At 37.5% G+C, this 25,223-nt stretch overlaps 1 protein-coding gene across 1 annotated transcript in view; it reads right to left on the bottom strand.

The window, feature by feature from the left end:
* ap1g1 (adaptor related protein complex 1 subunit gamma 1) overlaps positions 1–25,223 on the bottom strand; it is a 207,609-nt gene that overhangs the window by 102,607 nt on the left and 79,779 nt on the right. The window contains exon 7 of the mRNA XM_028809775.2: positions 2,120–2,215. Coding sequence (XP_028665608.1) covers positions 2,120–2,215 — 96 coding nt within the window. The remainder of the gene's footprint in view (positions 1–2,119; positions 2,216–25,223) is intronic.

Raw genomic sequence — 25,223 nt, 5'->3', positions numbered from 1 at the left:
TTAAATGTTTATTACTTCCATTTCTGAAGTGTGACCATTTAATCTTTTCCTGTTAATAAAAAGGTAAAAAGCAGACAAGTGACTCATTATAAATAGCAAAAGCAGGAGTAGCTACATTATAGATAAATGTAATCCAATTCCCTACCATCTAATGTATATACTGAAGTTAGACATGATAGCTTATTATAATACTTTGTTAGACACTGCACAACAAATCCCTGAACAAAGTTACATTTTATTTTTAATATTTGCTAATAGTATAAAAAGGACACATACTGATTTTGCAATGGCAGGCTGAACATTTCAAAGTGGCACTGTTTCCCTTTTATAAATAGTGATTTTGAATGCAGTAGATCTGCATGTCTGCTTTGAAATGTACAGATGCAGAAGAACAACGCATTTTTTGTGATGCCCTTCACGTGATCATATAGTTTCAGAAAACATTTGTAATGTGATTTTTAACAGTCGACAGACATACAGGCTAGGTGTATTGCTGATATTAAATTGGCACTAGTGTGTGGTTGGGGTACGTGTGTGTTCGCCCTGTGATGGACTGTTGCACTGTCCAGGGTTTGTTCCTGAATTGCACCCTATACTAGCTGGGATAGGTTCCAGCACCCCCTGTGACCCTGTTCAGGACAAAGGAGGCTAGAAAATGACAGACTGACTGCTCTAGCTTGAAAACCCACAAGTGATCCAATTAAAAATCTGAAATGGCATGCTTCAAATGCTGATAAAGGCTCAAAAAAATCTTTTTTTTTTTTTTAAATTACAGAATTTAAGTTGAACACTATTTAGATTTTTACTTATCCAAAGAGAAAATATAGAGAACATTTATTTTGTAAAAAAAAAAAATGTGCGTAGATGCTGTTTGGCATATTGTAATTGGGTTTTTTGTGGTATTGCCACCGTAAAGATCTTGCAGCTCTACTATGCAGCCCACTTTTGTTCGAGTACCTCCTTACTGTACATCAAACAGCAACACCGCTTTTTGCAGAGAAAACCGCATCTCAGCTGAAGTGGCTTGTGGACTTTTCTTGGCAGCTCGACAAATGATCCTGGCAGTTGTGGCAGAAATCTCAGTTGGTCTACACTGACTATGGCCTGGTAACAACAGAACCCCTAACTTTCCACTTTTTTAAAATCAGAGTTTGAACACCACTGACAGGCATTTTCAGATCTCGGGATATGTTTTTATATCCTTTTACTGATTTTATACAAATCAACAACCTTCTTTTGCAGGCCTTTTGACAGTTCTTTTGCAATCCCCATGATCTGGTATCCAGCAAAGTCAGTGCAGCTCTGCATGAATCTAAAATAACTACTTATACACAGGCACTAATTACAATCCAAGGTTACAGGTGTGGACACTCTCCCTTAATTTGAATGTGTGTGTGTGTGAAATTGTGTGTATATTATCAGCCACAACATCCAAGGGTATGCAAACGTTTGATCAGGCACATTTAGGTGATTTCAGTTATCATAATGATTAAAAAAAGGGCACACACAATAATGTGACAATAAATTTCTTTGCCTGAGCATGTGCCTGCACGTACACACTTTATAAATATATATAGAGCAACATTTATGTATATATAGCCCATACTGAGTTCAACCAGAAACACTGCTCTAGTAAACAAAATTCACTTTGATTATACTTTAATGATTTTTTGGTCTTAGAAATTATTAAATACCTAAAAACATTTTTAAAAGGAAAGCTCTCTTTGAACAGAATCTGTACATTATAACATTAAAATTCTATTTAAGGCAATTAACAAATAATTTTCTATACAGTCTAAAAAATATTTCATACGTACTGCACAGGAAAAATTTTCCATGTAGAGTGGTTTCCTACAATTTGATCTTATGTTGGATAAGACCAATGGTACTGTAAAATGTTTTAAAGAGTACTTCAAACATTATCTTAGCTTTCTATAACAATCTGAAATATGATTGGCACTATTTTAAAGAAACGTGTTAGACAATCTTTCTATTTATATAAATGTATTCTAGTAAGGTACCTGTGAATATATACCAAAAAAAAAAAAAAATTATATCACAAGGCAAATAAATTTGAATTTATACCATTTCAAATTATAAAAGATTTAAGGTTACATACCTGTAAAAAAGGATCACTAATTCCAGAAACATCATGTTCTGGGGAGTATCCTGACATGATGAGGTTTTTTAAGATTCTGACTAGTTGGGGAACAAGCTGGAAAAAAATAAATTGAGAGAAATCTGAGGATAATGTATTTGATGATTACTTTAAAAGCCATACAGATGGTAAATTAATTTTTCCAATAGTTATTAAATCATAGTAAAATACTTAAAGGTCCTCCATGTTATTTTATTATATTTCAAATAAACAAATATTAATTTCCAGACTCCCCCATACCCCTTCAATAAAGAAAAAAAGGATGTTGTATCTATCAACAATTAAACACTAATAAAAACTGAAGTAACCACTTAACTTGTTACTATAGGTCACTGTTCCTAATAGTTAAAAACAACACACACCTTTGCTTAACTTGTGCATATATATTTTTTCATTAACAGGTAGTGTTTGCTCTTTTAAGAAAAACATCAGAAACAAGGAATTTATCTTATTATACCAAAAGCTAGATTATTTTTATTTCAGATTTTTCAGTTCCAAAGGGAAATGAACAGTCAAGCCAGGAGGTAAAATATTCCTGGGCCAGTGAGTGTCTGGACTGCTAAAGGTGAAAGAAGTAGATTCTAAACTTTGCTAATCAAATGAAAAAACAATTATCACTGTTACTGCAATGGCTTATTTAAAGATATCTCAGTCTCAGATGTAATAAACAATTTATATTTGGTTACAAACAACAATGGTTACAATGGTGGAGTGGGCATTTGGATATCTTAGAAAGACAACTAAATTGCAGAAATAGGTTCTACTAATTTTTCTTTGAGTGTTCACTGAACAAAGGCGCTCAAAGAAACATAGGACTCTGGAACAGTTAGGCAGCAGTGCAATCCATTGTGCCACCAATGCCACACAGTCTGATAAAATCTTGAATACAGACACTGAAAATCTATACTCTGATGCACTTCCTATTTTAATGTACTCTTACCTGAGAATGTCATCTACACAGTAATTATTCATATGGCACAGACAAATCTTCCTAGAATGAATATATCATACATTAACAGATTTTCTTTTTAAAAGATTGCCAAATTCAAGAAAACAAAACTTCATCTACAAATAAAACTAAGCTTACAAGAATTCAAAGCATGTTTTTTTTTTTTTTTTTTTTTTTAAAGAAGTGACTGTTTAGGATTGTAGCTGCAGCACTAGTATTGATATGTTAGATGCACTGGTGGAAACTGAATAAATTTAAAACAATTATAGCAGCCTTGACTGTCATGTTGCTGGGACAGCCATTTTGTAATCATTAAAAAAATGTATTAACTGGGTTCAGTATGCAAGAAACCAAGTGAACTTTACAGAGAAAATGCAGCTTTCTTCTTCATTGCCAAGGCTCTAGTTAGCTACTCAAACAAGTTTGTGCTAACATGAAGATCCAATATTTTTAAATGTATATTCTTCTGTGTCAATAAACCTAACCAATAACTCTAAAAGATAAATGAAAACTTATTTTAACCGACGTTTGCCTTGCACAATGTGAGAACACTTATCAAATTCACTGGCACAATCTTAAATCCATTACAAACAATGGGATAAACTACAATCTTTAATGGGCACTCTAAATGGTTAAATAACACTGGACCACTTCTGTTTTCACACATTTTCAACAAAAAGGTAACCCTGTGAGCTTTTTTTTTAACTTTTAAATTTTAAGAACAGCTTAGCAGAAAGTTTGGACTATGAAGATTTGATAGGTATGTTCACCACAGCGAAAATTATGAAAATAAAAATGTTGTGATTCTCATGAGCAAGCCTCATATTATGTATAAATGAATTATTTTTAAAACTTGCAATATCATGACAGAAATGGATTATGTAACCAAGCTGATTTTCTTAATACATAAAAGTGACATTTTCGCATTGTTTCTACTGCAAAAAGGTTATCTGAAAATAAAATTGCCACCTGATGAACTAGCTCAAAAGAACGAATTTTAGAAACTGCTGACAACTGAGAATGCTCAGAAGAAAGGGTAAACCAAGTGTAATAAGGTGCAAAAAAGGAACATTATACTTTTGTGGCTCCAGTCCACAGTAATCTAGTAGAACATAAAGTATATTATGAACCAGTATCAAATAAAGAATGAAATAGGTAAATCATTTCAGTTTATCAAAAATGAAAATGACCTTGTTGCTACCTAAAAAGTACATGCATTTAACTGATTAATAGATTAACACTAGAATCCCTGAACTCCACAAAAAAAAAAACTCGTAATCCCGGGCCACCTTAAATTCCTTCGCACCTCTCCATTAACATCTCGTTTTGCAAATTTGTGGATCGGCACAAGCAGCCTGCTGTCCTATCCCCCCACTGACGCAGCTCAAGTCGCACAGAAGATTCTCAGAGCTCAAGTCTGTTTATCTGGGTGTGAGGTGCCAGGATTTGTATAGGGTAAATAATATATTGTCATTTGTAATACATACATTTCATGTGTGTGAGTGTATATATATATATATACACACACACACACACACACACACATACAGTATATATACACATACGTATATAGACATTATCAAGACGGACTGCTGAAGTTCAAACCAAGCATCAGAATGGTGATTTAAGTGACTTTGAACATGGCATGGTTGTTGGTGCCAGACGGGCTGGTATGGGTATTTAAGAAACTACTGATCTACTGGGAATTTTATTCATAACAATCTATAGAGTTTACAAAAAACAAATTGAAAAATGGAAAATATTCAGTGAGCGGCAGTTCTTTGGGCAAAATTCCCCAGGCTGGTTTGAAATGGTAGAAAAGCAACAGTAACTCAAATAACCACTCATTACAACCGAGGTGTGCAGAAGAGCATGTCTGAAGGTACAACACGTCGAACCTTAAAGCAGATGGGCTACAGTAGCAGGACACCACACTTGGTGACACTTCTGTCAGCTAAGAACAGGCAACTGAGAGTACAATTCACATAGGCTTACCAAAATTCAACAACAGAAGACTGGAAAAACGTTGCCTGGTCTGATGAGCCTCTATTTCTGCTGCGATATTCAGATGGTACAGTCAGAATTTGGTGTCAACAACATGAAAATATGGATCCAGTCTGCCTTGTATCAGCACTTCAGGGTGGAGGTAGTGGTGTAATGGTGTGGGGGACATTTTCTAGGCACACTTTGGACCCCTTAGTACCAACTGTGCATCGATTAAATACCACAGCCTACCTAAGTGTTATTGCTGACCACATCCATCCCCCTTTATGACTACTGTGTACTCATCTTCTGATGGCTACTTCCAGCAGGATAATGTGCCATGTCACAAAGCTCATATCATATCAAACTAGTTTCTTGAACATGACAATAAATTCAGTGTACTCAAATTGACTCTACAGTCAGCAGATCTCAATCCAATAGTGCAACTTTGGGGATGAGGTGGAATGGGAGACTCACATCATGGATGTGCAAATGAGTAATCTCCAGCAACTGATGCTATTATGTCAATATGGACCTGAGGAATGACTCCAGCATCTTGCTGAATCTATGCCAAAAAGATTTATGGGAGTTTTGAAGGCAAAAGTGGATCCAACCCAGTACTACTACAATGTACCTAATAAAGTGGCCGGTGTGTGTGTGTGTGTGTGTGTGTATGTATATTATATATATATATATATATATATATATATATATATATATATGGAAGAGAAGGTCTGTGATACGGTTTGCATATTTGCAGTTGGAGATCCACGAAGGGAGAAAAAACGAATCACGTATCATAAAATAGTTTTTATTCCTGAGCTTTCAACCCCTATCAGGGGTCTTCATCAGAGGATAATGCTTAGACTTACAAGGATCAAAGGCAATATATAGCAACACACTCAGTATGGGGGGGGGGGGGAAGGAGGTGACTAAGTCTATAGATTATATATATATATATATATATATATATATATATATATATATATATATATATATATATATATATATATATATTATATATACACATATCTATGCACAGCCTCAGACATTGCGCCACCGCAGCTGGTTTGCTTACTTGACAGGGTGGACATTGGAATATTACATCCGTCCGAGGTCGATCCCTGCAAGGGGAAGCAAAGATGTGTACACCTGATGAGCCACAATTAGGGCAATATTCACTCATCAAGAAAAACACTTTCTAATTTAGCTACAAAGCTGAATTTTGGGAGGATGGTACATCTCGGGCAGTAGGTATCTGCTAAGACATTTAGCATTTATCAATATTTAGTGGTAAAACCCCTGCTTCAAAAACTAAACATCTCAAAAATGCTTGAACAGAGTTGATTGAAATTTGCTGACGTTACACAAGTTTAAAAAAAAAAAAAAAAAAAAAGTCAGCTAATTTTGTTATTTGTCAGTCAGTCAACTCTCCTTTTATTTATATATAAAATAAAAGTAAGAGCCAATCTTAGAGGGTTGATGCTTTAAGTTAAACTCATATTAGTGTTTGCTTAATTTGAAAAGAATATAATTTTCTTTCATAGCTATAGATTATGGTATAGTCTTTAACCTGGATATGTTAGTAAGGTTTAATAAAAATGTGTTAGGAGCCTCACAAGTACAATAGTTAGAAGAAAAGCCAGAACTATAAGTTGAGTGAGATATACAGTGAGGAATAGGACAGATATTATGAACACTGTAAAGAGGCATGCAATTATATAAAATGAATGTGAGAGAGACCATCATTTATGATGAAGCAGAGGTTCTTGATTGTAAGCAAGAGACATTACAAAGATTAACATTTAATGAAAGATCTCAGAACATATGATCATGTTCATTCATCTACTAGTTGAGGGCAAAAATGCAGATGAAGAGCAGGATAAAAACCTGTATGCTGAAATAAGGATAAAGGCTGTTTTGGTATTTATCTACAAAGAAGCTGCGAAAAGCTATTAAGAGAACCTAACAAATAAGAGTTTGGTCCACCATTGATCCTTAAGCCACACTTTTAATTAGCTCCCAGTGGAAAGGTGGTTAGTTACAGTATATGATAAGGCACAGGTCAGAAAGGGAGGGAGCATGGGAAGATCACCTGTTCTCATTTCATTTACAATAATAAATATCACCCTCTGTAATTGAAGTCTAACAGCATGGCAGTGTTTATCCACAAAGCAAACCAAAATGAAGACAAATGAGCATTCCAAATGTAAACAAATCAGGCATATAATAGAGAAACACAGAGAATAGTATAAGAAACATCTCAAAGGAACCAAAAATACATTAGAGTTTAATGGAAGTGGAAAAAAACATGCAACTATTGCTACAATACCTAGGTCAGGCCACTCCTGTAAACTGTGTCAAACAAGAATGACACTTGTCAGAGTGGCTGCTTTAATACCAACTGTCAATCTGACTTTCTTAAGTCACTGACTGCAGTTGGAGAGGTGTTTGCTTACCAAATAAAAATTCTTAACCAACATGATTAAAATATCCCTGTTGGTGAAACAAAGGGTTTGGGGCGGTGGTGGGGGCTGAACACTTTTCCAAAGCATTGTACAAGGAGGGAAGCTATAAGCAGGAAGTCATTAACCATTGGACTTTAGAGTTGGGAATTATGTGACACCCAAACTGTTTTCTTGTAAAACATTCAGAAAACTAATATGGATGCCTCCAGGAAAACCTTTGTGGGGCTTCCTCATTTGTAATATAGAAAACTACAAAAACTACTGAACAAATATATCCCACTTTAGCTGATCTCACCCGAATATAAAAAAAGAAATTAAAATCTTTAAATCTTGATTTCCACTTACTGGTTTTTTTTTTTTTTAATTATTAAAAAAAAAAAAAAAATTCCCACAAGGTGGGGAGATTATCCATTAAGCCACGGTTTGCAGTACCAGTTGATAAAGCATCATGCAGCATTTTATGCACTGAAATACCGTTATCAACATGTCCACAGGAAGACAGTAAACAGCAATGCATGTATGACTGATTTTATCCATCCATCCATCCTCTTTCGCTTATCCAAGGTCGGGTTGCGGGGGCAGCAGCTTGAGCAGAGATACCCAGACTTCCCTCTCCCCACTTCTTCTAGCTCTTCCGGGAGAATCCTGAGGCGTTCCCAGGCCAGCCAGGAGACATAGTCCCTCCAGCGTGTCCCGGGTCTTCCCCAGGGCCTCCTCCCGGTTGGACGTGCCCGGAACACCTCACCAGGGAGGCATCCTGATCAGATGCCCGAGCCACCTCATCTGACTCCTCTCGATGCGGAGGAGCAGCGGCTCTACTCTGAGCCCCTCCCGGATGACTGAGCTTCTCACCCTATCTTTAAGGGAGAGCCCAGACGCCCTGCGGAGGAAACTCATTTCAGCCGCTCGTAATCGCGATCTCGTTCTTTCGGTCATGACTCATAGCTCATGACCATAGGTAAGGGTAGGAACATAGATCGACTGGTAAATTGAGAGCTTTGCCTTATGGCTCAGCTCCTTTTTCACCACGACAGACCGATGCACAGCCCGCATCACTGTGGATGCTGCACCAATCCGCCTGTCGATCTCACACTCCATTCTTCCCTCACTCGTGAACAAGACCCCAAGATACTTGAACTCCTCCACTTGGGGCAGGATCTCACTCCCAACCCTGAGAGGGCACTCCACCCTTTTCCGGCTGAGAACCATGGTCTCGGATTTGGAGGTGCTGATTCCCATCCCAGCCGCTTCACACTCTGCTGCGAACCGATCCAGAGAGAGCTGAAGATCATGGCCTGATGAAGCAAACAGGACAACATCATCTGCAAAAAGCAGTGACCCAATCCTGAGTCCACCAAACCGGACCCCCTCAACACCCTGGCTGCGCCTAGAAATTCTGTCCATAAAATTTATGATCAGAATCGGTGACAAAGGGCAGCACTGGCGGAGTCCAACTCTCACTGGAAACGGGTTCGACTTACTGCCGGCAATGCGGACCAAGCTCTGACACCGGTTGTACGGGGACCAAAAAGCCCTTATCAGGGGGTCCGGTACCCCATACTCCCAGAGCACCCCCCACAGGATTCCCCGAGGGACACGGTCAAACGCCTTTTCCAAGTCCATAAAACACATGTAGACTGGTTGGGCGAACTCCCATGCACCCTCCAGGACTCTGTTCCACGACCAGGACGAAAACCACACTGTTCCTCCTGAATCCGAGGTTCGACTATCCAACGGACTCTCCTCTCCAGAACCCCCGAATAGACTTTTCCAGGGACGCTGAGGAGTGTGATCCCTCTGTAGTTGGAACACACTCTCCGGTCCCCCTTCTTAAAGAGGGGGACCACCACCCCGGTCTGCCAATCCAGAGGCACTGTCCCTGATGTCCATGCGATGTTGCAGAGACATGACTGACTTTATGAGATACAAATATACTGTTCATCAGCTCTTCTGTCTAACACTACAGCATTCTCTACTGTTAATGCACAGTGCAGCCATCTTGGATTTTGAGGCCATAGTTGCTGATGCTCTCCTGAAGGAAATCTGAATTGTGGGTGCGCATTCCAATTTAAACTTCCTACTAGGAAACCCAAAATTCAAACTTACCAGTTCAGATGGAGTGTAGCATTAAAAACACTGACGATAAAGAAGAGCGAAGTACGCTCCATAAGAACAAGAATACTGTTACTGAACTAGCAGAGTGACCTTTGACTAAAACCAAAAAACACCTTGCAGATTGTTGCCCTAAAGAAAACAGAGATTTTCAGATAATACTGTCTTAAAAGGAAGATGCTCCTTAATATGTTTTATATAGGGATATATACTGTATATACACCCATATGAGACTGAAATTTGAATCCCTATGCACATATACATACATAAACACACACACATGCACACAAACCAAGCTATGTGCAAACATTGGGGTACTACTGTCAAAGATTCAATGAAATGTGTAGACTTAGATATGATGCTAACATGATCTCTGTAGGGTGTTAATTTAAATTAGATATGTACTTAAATGTTTACAGTAAAATTATTATGCTGAATTTAACTTATTGAACACAAACAGTTAAGAAAACATGTTACAAATACTGTATACAGTGCATCCGGAAAGTACTCACAGCGCATCACTTTTTCCACATTTTGTTATGTTACAGCCTTATTCCAAAATGGATTAAATTCATTATTTCCTCAGAATTCTACACACAACACCCCATAATGACAACGTGAAAAAAGTTTACTTGAGGTTTTTGCAAATTTATTAAAAATAAAAAAGCTGAGAAATCACATGTACATTAAGTATTCACAGCCTTTGCTCAATACTTTGTCGATGCACCTTTGGCAGCAATTACAGCCTCAATGGCTTTTTGAATATGATGCCACAAGCTTGGCAAACCTATCCTTGGCCAGTTTCGCCCATTCCTCTTTGCAGCACCTCTCAAGCTCCATCAGGTTGGATGGGAAGCGTCGGTGCACAGCCATTTTAAAATCTCTCCAGAGATGTTCAATCAGATTCAAGTCTGGGCTCTGGCTGGGCCACTCAAGGACATTTACAGAGTTGTCCTGAAGCCACTCCTTTGATATCTTGGCTGTGTGCTTAGGGTCGTTGTCCTGCTGAAAGATGAACCGTCGCCCCAGTCTGAGGTCAAGAGCGCCCTGGAGCAGGTTTTCATTCAGGATGTCTCTGTACATTGCTGCAGTCATCTTTCCCTTTATCCTGACTAGTCTCCCAGTTCCTGCCGCTGAAAAACATCCCCACAGCATGATGCTGCCACCACCATGCTTCACTGTAGGGATGGTATTGGCCTGGTGATGAGCGGTGCCTGGTTTCCTCCAAACGTGACGCCTGGCATTCACACCAAAGAGTTCAATCTTTGTCTCATCAGACCAGAGAATTTTCTTTCTCATGGTCTGAGAGTCCTTCAGGTGCCTTTTGGCAAACTCCAGGCGGGCTGCCATGTGCCTTTTACTAAGGAGTGGCTTCCGTCTGGCCACTCTACCATACAGGCCTGATTGCTGCAGAGATGGTTGTCCTTCTGGAAGGTTCTCCTCTCTCCACAGAGCTCTGACAGAGTGACCATCAGGTTCTTGGTCACCTCCCTGACTAAGGCCCTTCTCCCCCGATCGCTCTGTTTAGATGGCTGGCCAGCTCTAGGAAGAGTCCTGGAGGTTTCGAACTTCTTCCACTTACAGATGATGGAGGCCACTGTGCTCATTGGGACCTTCAAAGCAACAGAAATTTTTCTGTAACCTTCCCCAGATTTGTGCCTCGAGACAATCCTGTCTCGGGAGGTCTACAGACAATTCCTTTGACTTCATGCTTGGTTTGTGCTCTGACATGAACTGTCAACTGTGGGACCTTATATAAACAGGTGTGTGCCTTTCCAAATCATGTCCAATCAACTGAATTTACCACAGGTGGACTCCAATTAAGCTGCAGAAACATCTCATGGATGATCAGGGGAAGCAGGATGCACCTGAGCTCAATTTTGAGCTTCATGGCAAAGGCTGTGAATACTTATGTACATGTGCTTTCTCAATTTTTTTATTTTTAATAAATTTGCAAAAATCTCAAGTAAACTTTTTTCACGTTGTCATTATGGGGTGTTGTGTGTAGAATTCTGAGAAATTATAGTATAGTGGACTCTTGATTTGGGAATCTTTTCTAATTTATTAAATAATTTAGAAGTAATGTGAGGACCACTGTATTACATACAATTTTGAAAACTGCTTAAGACAGCTCTGGGATGGTTCCTGCCTTGCATCCAGTGCTTCCAGGATTGACTCATGACCTGAAACAATTATACCCAGGTATTTACAAATATCTAAAATACATCTTTTTAAAATAAACATGTCTATGATGTATACGCAGAAGGAAAAAAACTTTTGGAAAATATGCTCAAGGTGTCCATTAAATGTGTTAAAAGGGTATTACAAGTGTGAGTGTCCTAAATCTTTATATTATTACAGAATAAGAGGACAGGACAAAGACACGGTGCAATGTCAATGACAGTTTGAAATTAGAATCATTTAAAGATTCACAATAATGATTTACCTACTACTTATAATGATTTTGGCCAGGTTCCCATCATAAAGTTGTATTGTATTTAATCAACAGTGCACTGAAAGCTCCAGTATCATCAACACACAGTAACATTGCATTGAGACAACATTTAAGAAACTACTGTATTGAATGCAAAAAAAAAATTAATTAATTAAACACATTCAAACAGCGCTTTTTAAACACAAACTTTTGCAACATTGATCCAAGGATTTTGCTTTAAGCAGTACCTTAGACCTCGAGAAAGCAATACCACAAAATTCAGCATATCATTAAAGGATGCTGAAGAACTGTTGTCTACATGAATACAAATCTTAATAACAGACACATTACAGACTAAGAAGCAATGATGACAAACAGTGTGACACAGAATTCTACCTATATCTGAAAAATAAATAACCATAAAAAGCAAGTTTTATAGTATTGTAACTGCAATCATGATTAAATTTGTAAGGATAGTAACCAAGCACAAAGTTAGGGGAAACAAAATCAAGAGAATTTCTATTTTAGAGAGCAGAGTTTCTGGATTCTTGTCAAATACTATATTAAAAGTATCTGTTTCTTTGTCATGTCAATATTTAACAGGTTGCATCAATATACATGTATCTATGAAAATGCACACTTTTAAGCACTAGTGATATTACTTGGTGATATATAAACTAAGCAAAAACAAAAAAAAGTGAACTGTACTCTGTTTAAGAAAAGTGTAGAAAGTTCAAGTAAGCTTGTGAGGCATTACTCTTCACAACTATTTATTATTGGTTTCATTCAAGAAGTCCTTATGTGGACTTCCATAGCAGGCATTTACAGCTGAAAAATACAACGTTGCATTTTCAGGTGTTCTATCATTAACTGATAGCTTAAAGCTAAACAGATGGTTAATATATATTTGATATAAAACACATGTATAACCAAGGAAATAAGAGAAAATTGTGTAACACTAATAAAACATTGTGCATACTTTATCCTATAAAATAGAACTAATCTAATCTAGCAAATAAGTAAACAAAAGTCTAACGGTCAAATGCTAAAATCTTCACATTTAAAAAATAACTACAAAATTGCAAATAAAAAATAAGGAATACACAATACTCAAATAAAACAGTATCAACTGAAAAGGATTTTATTTGTATCAAAATTATGGAATAAAATGATGCAAATACACATAAATAAAGCACAACATACAAAAATGAATCTTTTAATGTATACATTATAAAAAAATATGATGACCATGAGAAACATTTTTCATAAAAGCATGCATCAGCTATGAACCAGAATGTCTTCTTACCTTCTCATTCTAAAACATTGCAGGAATTGTAATAAAGACAAATGACAAAAATACAGAGGTTTGTTAGGAATATAAGTATAAGTTTAATTTATTATTATTATTATCAAAATCCTTTATTTTTGACAGGAACAATGCATAACTAAAACTGTCATGTACTGAAACATTATTAAATAAAAGCAAGGCTTCAGAAGAAACCAAGCCAACAATTATGAAAACTAAAAAGCAATGCTGAAACAGAATGTAAAAAGCAAGGTAAAATCTACTTTTCACAACATGAACAAAGCTATGTTGTGTGAGAAGAAAATCTCTTGACAGATTTATAACTTCAAGTGTTTTTTGTTTGTTTTTAAAATACACATAGGTTACCAAGATATAAAGACCCTTTATACAGAATGGAGAAGGTGGGCACTTCCAATTCTACAGAAAAGTAACAGAACAAATGTCTATGTCCCAATAAAGAAATATGTATTTACTCAAATATATTCCAGGGGTAATTTAAAAATTTGGAAGCAACATGAATGTTCCTATACAAGGTTGTACATCACCTGCAAGGGGACCTTCAACAAGCTGATTTTTCAATAAGTTAAATTTTTGTACATTTTTGATAATAGCACTTATGTGTAAAAAAATTTAATTGTTAGTAGCAATAAAAGTTTCATGTTAATCATTATTCAAAAACATAACCTGTGATGTTCTGCATACTTTATTTTTCACCTTTTTTCCTTTGGGGCATGGAGTTTTATTGCAGCAAAATGTTGTGGCATTTGGCAGATATCACCCTTGACTTTTTTGGGAGGGCTGGAGTAAATCCACATCTTCCCCTAAAAACCCTGATGTAGGGCTAGTCATCTTAACATGTCAGTTTGACAGTTTTTGCCTTACATATAAATATTAAAAAGTTTGACAGCACTGGTGCTACTGTAATTGCATTGATAGCTGATACAGAGGTATCATTTACACTGAAAATGTGCGAAGAATTTTAAAGTGTATTTTAATTAACATACATTAAGATATTAACTGCATCACTCTTACATAGTGCTAGTTGCTGACAACATTCATTCTAGGAAAGCTTAGATACCATCTTTTCATTTGGTTAAAGGAGTCTGTATATAAGGAGATACCTGCTATTAACCAAGGACGAAACTAACAGGGCATGATATTTTTCCACTGCATGGCTTGACGAACACAAGTTCTAACAACTGGTCAACTTTACTTATAGATGACCAACACGAAGAAGAAACCACAAGATACACAGTAGCTGATACAAAGAAATGTACACAGTGAACAAATCACTCCATGTCCTCATAAATTTGCAGAGAGAGATTACCAAGTAGAAGAATGTAAAATTATATTGGGGGGGGGGGGGGGGTATAAGGACAGGACTTTGGCCTTGTGTTGTAGTCTTTCTATCATAAATAGATTCGAGAATTTTAACTAGGTGGAATACTGAAATACAGTTTTATTAGTGATGTTATCTATAAAGTCTCAAAGATAAAAAAAGGAGGTGGTGGGAGTGCTAAGCCTTGCAAATAATAGTAAATATCAAATGGAAAGATGTTTCACAGGTACTCTTTCACTGACTACATTTATCTATAGGCTAGGCAAAATTCAAGTAAAAATGCTACCAATACTGGCTTTATTTTAATAAAACATACATATTATAAAAACTATTCGTTATGAAACATAAAAGCAACTGAAATGGAAAAACACCAACCCTAAACCAGGAATTTATGCAAAAAAATGTTTAAATGTTTAGAGCATTGCTTAAAAAAAATAAAAATAAAAATAAAAAAAAAAATCACAACTGTGCTGCTACACTTCTGGTTTTGTTTTATCTGCTGCCTGTTAGTAGAACTGATTCCAAATCATTTTATATCCGGTATAACTGGTGGGAGTATACAGTAATCCCTCGCTATATCGCGCTTTGACTTTCACGGCTTCACTCTATCATGGATTTTATATGTAAGCATATTTAAATATATATCGCAGATTTTTTGCTGGTTCGCGGATTTCTGCAGACAATGGGTCTTTTAATTTCTGGTACATGCTTCCTCAGTTGGTTTGCCCAGTTGATTTCATACAAGGGACGCTATTAGCAGATGGCAGAGAAGCTACCCAACCAGAGCGCGTATTACGTATTAAATAAAACTCCTCAAATATATTGTGAGCATGGGGGCTGTTCGCACCCCTAGAGGATACGGCCGCTCCTCAAAAAACGCTGAAAGATTACCTTCACATTGCTCCCTTCCTTGCTGGGCTTACATGTGGCTGCTTTGTCAAGCGATATGCTTCCCGCACGGTGCTTCGCATACTTAAAAGATCAAACAGCACGTATTGATTTCTGATTGTTTGCTTTTCTCTCTCTCTCGCTCTGACATTCTCTGCTCCTGATGGAGGGGGTGTGAGCAGGGGGGCTGTTCGCACCTCTAGACGATACGGACGCTCGTCTAAAAATGCTGAAAGATTATCTTCACATTGCTCCCTTCTGTGCACCTGCTTTATCAAGCGACATGCTTCCCGCACGGTGCTTCCAATACTTAAAAGCTTGAACGGCACGTATTGATTTTTGATTGTTTGTTTTTCTCTGTCTCTCTCACTCTCTGACATTCTCTGCTCCTGATGGAGGGGGTGTGAGCAGAGGGGCTGTTCGCACACTGGCCTAGAGGATACGGACCGCTCCTCTAAAAAATGCTGAAAGACTACCTTCACATTGCTCCCTTCCTTGCAGCTGCTTTGTCCGGCGGTGCTTCACATACTTAAAAGCCAAACAGCCCTATTGAATTTTGATTGTTTGCTTTTCTGTCTCTCTCTGACATTCTCTGCTCCTGACGCGCACTCCTTTGAAGAGGAAGATATGTTTGCATTCTTTTAATTGTGAGATGGAACTGTCATCTCTGTCTTGTAATGGAGCACAGTTTAAACTTTTGAAAAAGAGACAGATGTTTGTTTGCAGTGTTTGAATAAAGTTTCTGTCTCTCTACAACCTCCTGTGTTTCTGTGCAAATCTGTGACCCAAGCATGACAATATAAAAATAACCATATAAACATATGGTTTCTACTTCGCAGATTTTCACCTTTCGCGGGGGGTTCTGGAATGCAACCCCCGCGATGGAGGAGGGATTACTGTATATTTAATTCACAGGTCCACAAAGTATAATTCCTGTATACACAATAGGTTGCAAAAAGAATGACCCACAATAAATTATTAAAACTTTACTTAGTGAAAAGGCAAAATATCTGCAAAAGGTATTGAAAAATCTTTCCACAAATATCTTAATGTATAGTTATGTAGAAATTTCATCTCTCATTTAAACTAATATTCAAATTTATACAAAAAAAAAACTTCACTGATGTTGTAATTAAATTGCTACTAAGGAGGCAAGCAATTGAAAAAAATCCCATACACAAAGGTACAGTAATCCCTCGCTATATCGCGCTTCGCCTTTCGCGGCTTCACTCTATCACGGATTTTATATGTAAGCATATTTAAATATATATCGCGGATTTTTTGCTGGTTTCGCGGATTTCTGCGGACAATGGGTCTTTTAATTTCTGGTACATGCTTCCTCAGTTGGTTTGCCCAGTTGATTTCATACAAGGGACGCTATTGGCAGATGGCTGAGAAGCTACCCAACTCTCTCTCTTGTGCTGACTTTCTCTGATCCTGACGTAGGGGGTGTGAGCAGGGGGGCTGTTCGCACACCTAGACGATACGGACGCTCGTCTAAAACTGCTTAAAGATTATCTTCACGTTGCTACCTTCTGTACAGCTGCTTCCTGAAGCAACATGCTGCACGGTGCTTCGCATACTTAAAAGCTCGAAGGGCACGTATTGATTTTTGATTGAAAAACAAACTCTGTCTCTCTCTCTCTTTGTCTGCTCCTGATGGAGGGGGTGTGAGCTGCCGCCTTCGAACAGCTTTGTGCCGCGGTGCTTCGCATACTTAAAAGCCAAACAGCCCTATTGATTTGTTTGCTATTCTCTATCTCTCTGACATGCTCTGCTCCCGACGAGCACTCCTTTGAAGAGGAAGATAGGTTTGCATTCTTTTAATTGTGAGACGGAACTGTCATCTCTGTCTTGTCATGGAGCACAGTTTAAACTTTTGAAAAAGAGACAAATGTTTGTTTGCAGTGTTTGAATAACGTTCCTGTCTCTCTACAACCTCCTGTGTTTCTGCGCAAATCTGTGACCCAAGCATGACAATATAAAAATAACCATATAAACATATGGTTTCTACTTTGTGGATTTTCTTATTTCGCGGGTGGCTCTGGAATGCAACCCCCGCGATGGAGGAGGGATTACTGTATAGCAACTCACTGTGACAACTACACATGTTCTCTGTGAATCATACAGAAGAGTATTGCTTTTGCAGAAGCCTATGAAATTTTGGCTGAAAACTATAGTTCACTGTGTGCAAGAAAGCTGGGAATACTGTGGAAAAATACACTGTGGTGTTATATTTTACACAACCTATGCTGTGAAATTCAGGTATTGGACAAGTTAAGTGGCAGTGTGGCGGCATCAGCGGTCCTTGAAGTGTAAATGTAGTAATGAATGGGGAGGAGTAACAACAGGATAACTAAACAACAACACTGCCAGTAATTTATTGCCATTTCAAGTACTGCTTGTAGGTAAATACGAAAATAACTGTACTGTGTACACAAGATAATATATCTGAAATAAACTAATTAAATACCAAAGTAGTACTTTACATTTTTTTTTAAAACTAGTGCCATTGTCCCACTGCACGCACATTCTGCATTGCAAGCTCGCAATACCAATCAACATTGAGCATTAAGCACTTTTTGTGGCATGTTTGAATGCATAAAAAAGGCAAAATATGTGCTATAGCCAAACAACAAATTAACACAATGAAGTACTTTTTTTTTCTATAATGTATATGTCAAGATCAGCTCCCCATAACTGATCATTTTCTTATTTCATTCAATTTTAAACTTGCACTTTTCAATACTTAGCTTTCCCTTCTCATGTCTTTCTGTAATATTAAGAATATTAACTTAGACTCTCTTTCCTCTAGTATTGATTCCCTTATGGACATTCATAATTTATCCACTCCTGAAGAACTGGTCTAACACTATAACACTGGACTTAATGGCATTCTTAACTCTCTCACTCCATTAAAAACTAGATCGGGTTCTTTCTCCTTTTCTGCTCCCTGGTTCATGCCTGAACTTCGGCTTTTGAAAGCCAAAGGCCAGCAACTTGAACGGTTATATAAAAAAAACTGGACTCTTTGTTTACAAAGAGATGTACAAAAACCATATACTTTATTACAAGGACGGACTGTATTGGCCAAATTAAATCTATTATACTCACATTATTTCTTCCAATGAAGGCAACACCAAGTCATTGTTTTCACTGCTTAGTAATATCACACAACCCTCGGATTCTTTACCTTCTCACCATTTACTCAAATGATTTTGGCAATTCCCTTATGTCCTTTTTTTAATGAAAAAATCCAGAAGATTCATCAGTCTTTCGGTACGGATTCCTCTAGTACTTCGTTTGAATTTCACCCACCAACTCACTCATTTTCCTCTTTTCAGCTTCCTACTTTCTCAGAAATCTCAGATCTTGTCTGCAAGTCTAAGCCATCCACCTGTCAACTGGACCCCCTCCCTACAGTTCTGGTCAAAGCCTGCCTCCCCTCTCTGGTCCCTCTTATTTTTGCTATAATCCACTCTTCTCTCACTACTGGTACTGTTCCTTCATCTTTTAAATCTGCTGCAATAACCCCAATACTGAAAAAAACAATCTGACTAATTTCAGTAATTTTCATCTTATTTCTAATCTGCCCTTAATTTCCAAAATTCTTGAAAAAAATAGTGGCTATTCAACTTCATTCTCATTTATTTCAAAATAATCTATATGAACAGTTCATCTGTTTTTTGTCCCCTCCACAGTATAGAAACTTTTTTTTAGAAAAAAATTACTAGCAAACTCCTTATGGCAGCGGATTCTGGTTTAATTACTATTCTCTTCCTCCTTGATCTGTGTGCAACCTTTGACACTCTTTGTCACACTACTCTTCTCAATAGATTATGTTCGATTGGCATTACCCACACTCCACTAGACTGGTTCTGATCCTACCTCTCAGGCCACACTCAGTTTGTTCGGCTTAAAACTTTCACATTCCAACCCATCGCTGTTACTTCAGTTGTGTCCCAGGGCTCTGTCCTGGGTCCCGTCCTTTTCATTATTTACCTTCCCCTTGGAAATGTCTTTCGTAAATATAACATTAGCTTCCACTGTTATGCTGATGACACCCAGCTGTACCTCACTAGCAAACCTACTGTCTCCTTTCCACCCTCCTCACTTATTGATTGCATAGCAGAAATCAAAATCTTGGCTTTCTTCAAATTTTCTTAAATAATGACAAAACTGAGGTTCTCCTCATTGGTACAAAATCAACATTATCCGAAACCGATAATTTTTTATTTGTTATTGATAATTCCTCGATCTCCCCTTCCCCATAGGTTAAGAGTCTGGGTGTCATCCTTGACAGTACTTTATCCTTTCAGTCCCATATCAATAACATCTCCCGGTCTGCATATTTCCACTTGCATAACATTAATCGTATTCGCCCTTCCCTCACTCCCCACACCACTGCTATCCTTGTTCATAGCCTTGTCACTTCTCGTCTGGATTATTGCAATTCCCTTTTCTTTGGTCTGTCTCACAAATCTCTTTATAAGCATCAACTGGTCCAGAATTCAGCTGCCCGCATCATTACTAGAATCCCCTCTATTCACCATATCACTCCTGTTTTGCAGCAGCTTCACTAGCTTCCAGTTAAGTTCCGCATTCAATTCAAAATTCTTCTGTTATCTTTTAAGGCCATCCACAACCTTGCCCCTCCATATCTGTCGGACCTCTTCCATGTTGCCATTCCCTCCCGTACCCTTAGATCCTCTTCCTCCATCCACTTGACTGTCCCTTCGTCCGTCTTACCACTATGGTAAGAGAGCATTCACTTGCTCTGCTCCCCAGCTCTGGAACTCACTACCATCTAAGCTTAGAAATATTGAATCATTTTCACTTTTCAAATCTAAACTTAAAAATCATTTGTTTAAGGCTGCTTTTTCTCTTTGATTACAATTGCTGTCCGATTTTAATTTTTGTATTTTAGTTTTGTATATAATCTGTGTTTTATCTATTGTTCGGTGTCCTTGAGTGTTTAGAACGGTGCCTACAAATAAATAAAATTTATTATTATTATTATTATTGAAGTCACATTTTTTTCTTCAGAAGATGGTAGAAAAAGAATAACTGAGTACGCCATGTTTGGGAAAATAAAAGTAATTAGTAACTTTTGGTTTCCTGTTTATGATGAGACAGATTTAATTTTCATGACAATTTGGAATTGTAAATTGTAGCAATTTTAAATGAACTTGGAATGAATCACTTTCAAGTTATAATATTACAGATTACCGCTATGTGTACCAAGCTTCAACGATCTGCAAGACAACAAAACTACTGCGTCTAGAGCTAAAATGAATGTGCACTATTCCCCCACGACCCCATGTAGATGTTTTCTGAGGTTCATGAGTAGAGCAGCTAATTATTAATAACCCTTAAGCATCTCTCCATCTTCCTCCTTTATAGGAGTGATGGTATGGTACATAAAGTTTTGAAATGAAGATGTGAACTATTTAAGACACCGCACAGCCCTAATACCAACTATTTATGTTTATTATAAATCTGCATTATGCTGTGTTTGTATTGTTTATTTTTACTGTGACCTTTAGAATACAATGACCCCATGGCACCATTTCCTTGGTATATCATAAGCAGGTATAAATACAAAAGTGGTAATCAATATGTCTTGTATAAGCAATATGGCAGGGTAACAAACTGCTTACTTTAATAACACATCTCTATCAATAACACAATAGAGAGGAATTTGAATATTTTGAGGTGGACCTATTAAGAAAACAAAAATCAGTATTACTTCTCAATTTAAGCACTGTGAACACCTATACATTCGTCACAATGTTTAAGAAACTTTTCAAATGCACTCCTGTAACAGATTTGATGTCCTCATCAATGACATAGATTGCCATAGAGAAATAGCTCATCAGCTTAGGGAAAAGGTTGTAGTGACAAGACACCAGGTGTAAAGAACCATATAGCTATACCATTTCTTAAAATTAACAACATTACAGAGCAGCTTTTGAAACTTGTGCAGTGTGAGCACGATTGTGAAGCAGAAGGGGGATGGTCAACAGTTTTCCTCAACACTTTTCTCTGAATTATTTCAGCAAATGCCAAAGCATATCAACCTAACATTAATCAATTACAAGAGTCCTTTCAGGGATATAATTAATAAGGATTACAACCTTGGTATCATAAATGTGTACATGATTGTGACACTCATTTAGATCTCAAATATTCTTGGTTATAGAGAATTGCAATGCACACATAGTTCAAGTGGTTTTGAACTCAGGTTCAAAGTGATGTGTTCTTACATTTCTCCCAATGCAAATTAATTAGCTCAAGATCTTTTTTTGGAATACTGAATGGGTCACCCAACATTTGAGTAGTCAACATTCTGGTTACCCAATGAACATGTGCCTTGTTTATGTTTCAATTCTTCACAAATAATGAATTCAAATGACTCATAACTGATCTGAATAGTCTTGTAATTTAACACACCTTTGGTCTTCAACTCTCCATTATGATTTGCTCTATGGTGAGAACATTTTCTTCTGCCATCAGTGTCACAGAACAGCCAGACCTTGTTTCACTATTGAATTCCATCTGTTAAACATGTAATATAAAAGAAACTGGTCCGGCATATGTTAACTAAATGTGAATGCATCTCTGTAGGTGTAGTGTTCTTTAATGTTATAAGTTTATTTATAGCTTGATACTTAAAACTTTGCTGTTTACAGCTTCCATGGTACAAAAAAAATACACGTCAGACTATAAATGCTAAATCTCATTCATTTGTTCAGTTTAGTGCACTAGTGAGAGGCATTTTGATTCACTTTACAAATTCAATTCCTTCAAACTACCCATTTAAGTGAATCGATTCCTTAAGTCATTTGAGTTTGGCGTATACTGGGGAGTCCCCAGGGGTCCCTCTGATCAAATCACATATATATAATTTAATAATTTGTACATTATTCATTAATATATATGTATGTGTATATATGTACATAAATAGATATATGCATTTATAGTTAATCACATATTTAACATGACAATTCATATCATATTGCTGATTCAATACACAAAGCACAAAAACACATTTAAACAGGCGGAGTGGTGGCTCTGAGGCTAGGGATCTGCACTGGCAATCGGAAGGTTGCCGGTTCGAATCCCGTAAATGCCAAAAGCGACTCTGCTTTGTTGGGCCCTTAAGCAAGGCCCTTAACCTGCAATTGCTAAGCGCTTTGAGTAGTGAGAAAAGCGCTATATAAATGCAAAAAATTATTATTATTATTATTATTAAGACAAATAAGATTTTACATTACATAATCAAAAGTGAATTAAAACTGTACAACAATTTGTGAATCAAATGAACGAGAATTGTCAAGACTGCTTCTTGGGTAGTGATTCTTTTGCTAAGTCAAGACTCATTATTAAGGTGGTTCTTGCACGTGTCTTAAACATCTAACAGAGTAAGCAAAACAAAAGACGCCAACAGCATCACATAGGACATGCATGTGCTTTAACACTCCTGTTGAGTTCCACTGAATTGATTTGCTCATGCTTATGAAATCTATATATTTATATATAATGCAACGTTGACTGACTTGCTGTAATAAGTGTTATGTGTTTAATATGTCACTGTGCTCTGTACAAAAATATTTTATAAATCTACTTTTCTTTCTACTCATATTGATGACATATTGATTACCACTAAGTTCATCTGAAGTAAAGCCGGCAGCTGACCAGCAGAAATAACCGGCAGTGAGAAACTAAAGTCGATCGCTCAGCGGGTGGTGGAAACTTAAAGCCGACAGTCTCTGAAGCAGAAAGCACTTAAGTAACTACAGAAAACGGAGAAGATGACATCAATACTAAACGTAAGTTCTATCTGCTCTCTGCCCGTTGAGGGCACATTTATATGTTGTGTGTCCTGCAGCATGTACAGTTCAGGTTTTCCGGCGACATTGTAGACAGCTTCACCTGCCAAAAGTGTTTAGTTAATTTAGAGTTGGTCGAAAAAATGCGCGAATTGGAGGACCGCGTTAGGAATCTGATAGCGATTAGGCAAACCGAAAATTGGATCGACTTGGTTTGTTTAGACAATTCGGCTACTTCTGATTCGGCTTCAGTCTCTCCTGGTCCCACTGTAGTCAGTGCACGGCCGAAGTCAGCAGCACCAATTCAGCCACAGGGCGAGTGGGTAACAGTAAGACGGGGGTCTAAGAATCCAAAATGTAGTCCCCCAGCACCCAGGTCACCAATTCAGACCCAGAACAGATTCTTAGCACTCCGCAGTGCGCCTGTGGAAACTGAGAATAAGAAAGTGCTCATAATTGGCGATTCCATAGTGTTGAATGTTAGAATTCCAAACTGTGTTAAACCAGCAGTTAATGTTAAGTGCCTCGCAGGGGCCAAGATTTCTGGCATAGAGGCCGCATTGGACCGTGTCGCCGACGATGAAGTATCTACCTTATTGCTGCACGTCGGCACTAATGATATTTATTCACAGCAATCGGATGTATTAAAGAGGAACTTCATCTCTCTATGCATCAAAGCCAAAAGAAAATGTCGGAATTTAGTTGTACCTGGCCCCTTACCAAGATTACATAGAGGGGATGTGATTTATAGCAGATTGCATTCCCTTCACTGCTGGCTAGAAACCTGGTGTTGCAAACAAAAGCATAGCGTTTGTGAACAATTGGGATGATTTTTGGGAAAGGCCTGGATTTTTCAGAAGAGATGGTCTTCATCCTAACTGGAGGGAACCTTATGTATTATCCCAAAATATGGCAGCAAAACTGCCTGGTTGACTGATTAGAGCACCATCCAGGCCGCAGTCATGTGATCTTAAATCATAGGCTGTTTATCTCACCTGTTACTTTCCTGAAGCTGTTACCCATAATCCTTGTCATGGGGCATCCAATAAATTTAGTCTTGATACAAACCTTAAATTAATTGATAACCAAAAAATAAGGTGTATAATTAGACCAAGGGATAAAATCAGACCCTCCACCAGGGGCATCTGTAAGAAATTTACTTCAAATTAAAACAAAAAAATATATCAGCAGTTCGGAAAGAACCATGCAGTTTTAAATGCTGCTTAATAAACATTCGCTCTCTTGGCACTAAAGCTATTTTTGTAAATGATATTGTATTAAGTACAAAATCTGATCTATGTCTTCTCACTGAAACCTGGCTTAGTAAATGTGACACTGTTCCCCTAGCTGAGGCGTCACCAGATGGCTACTCGTTCCTTCATAAGTCTAGAGATTTTGGTCGAGGAGGAGGCCTTGGAATAATTCATTGTAACAAAATGCAAATCACTTCTAAAAATTTAGGCAACTTTACATCCTTTGAGGCATTCATTTTAAATATTAAAACAGATTCCAACACAATTATAGTGCTAGTCTACAGACCACCAGGGCCGTATTCATTGTTCATGACTGAATTTAGCAATCTTCTATCTGATTTGGCTATAAATTATGATCATGTAGTACTGATGGGGGATTTTAATGTACACACTGATGTGGAAACTGACACTTTTAGCAAATGTTTTACTTATCTGTTAAATTCAGTAGGATTTTGTCAGATTGTCAAAGGTCCAACTCATAATCATAACCACACATTAGAT

Source organism: Erpetoichthys calabaricus, chromosome 9, assembly GCF_900747795.2.
Source record: "Erpetoichthys calabaricus chromosome 9, fErpCal1.3, whole genome shotgun sequence".
Classification (NCBI taxonomy): domain Eukaryota; kingdom Metazoa; phylum Chordata; class Cladistia; order Polypteriformes; family Polypteridae; genus Erpetoichthys; species Erpetoichthys calabaricus.
This window is presented reverse-complemented; position numbering and strand designations above follow the sequence as displayed.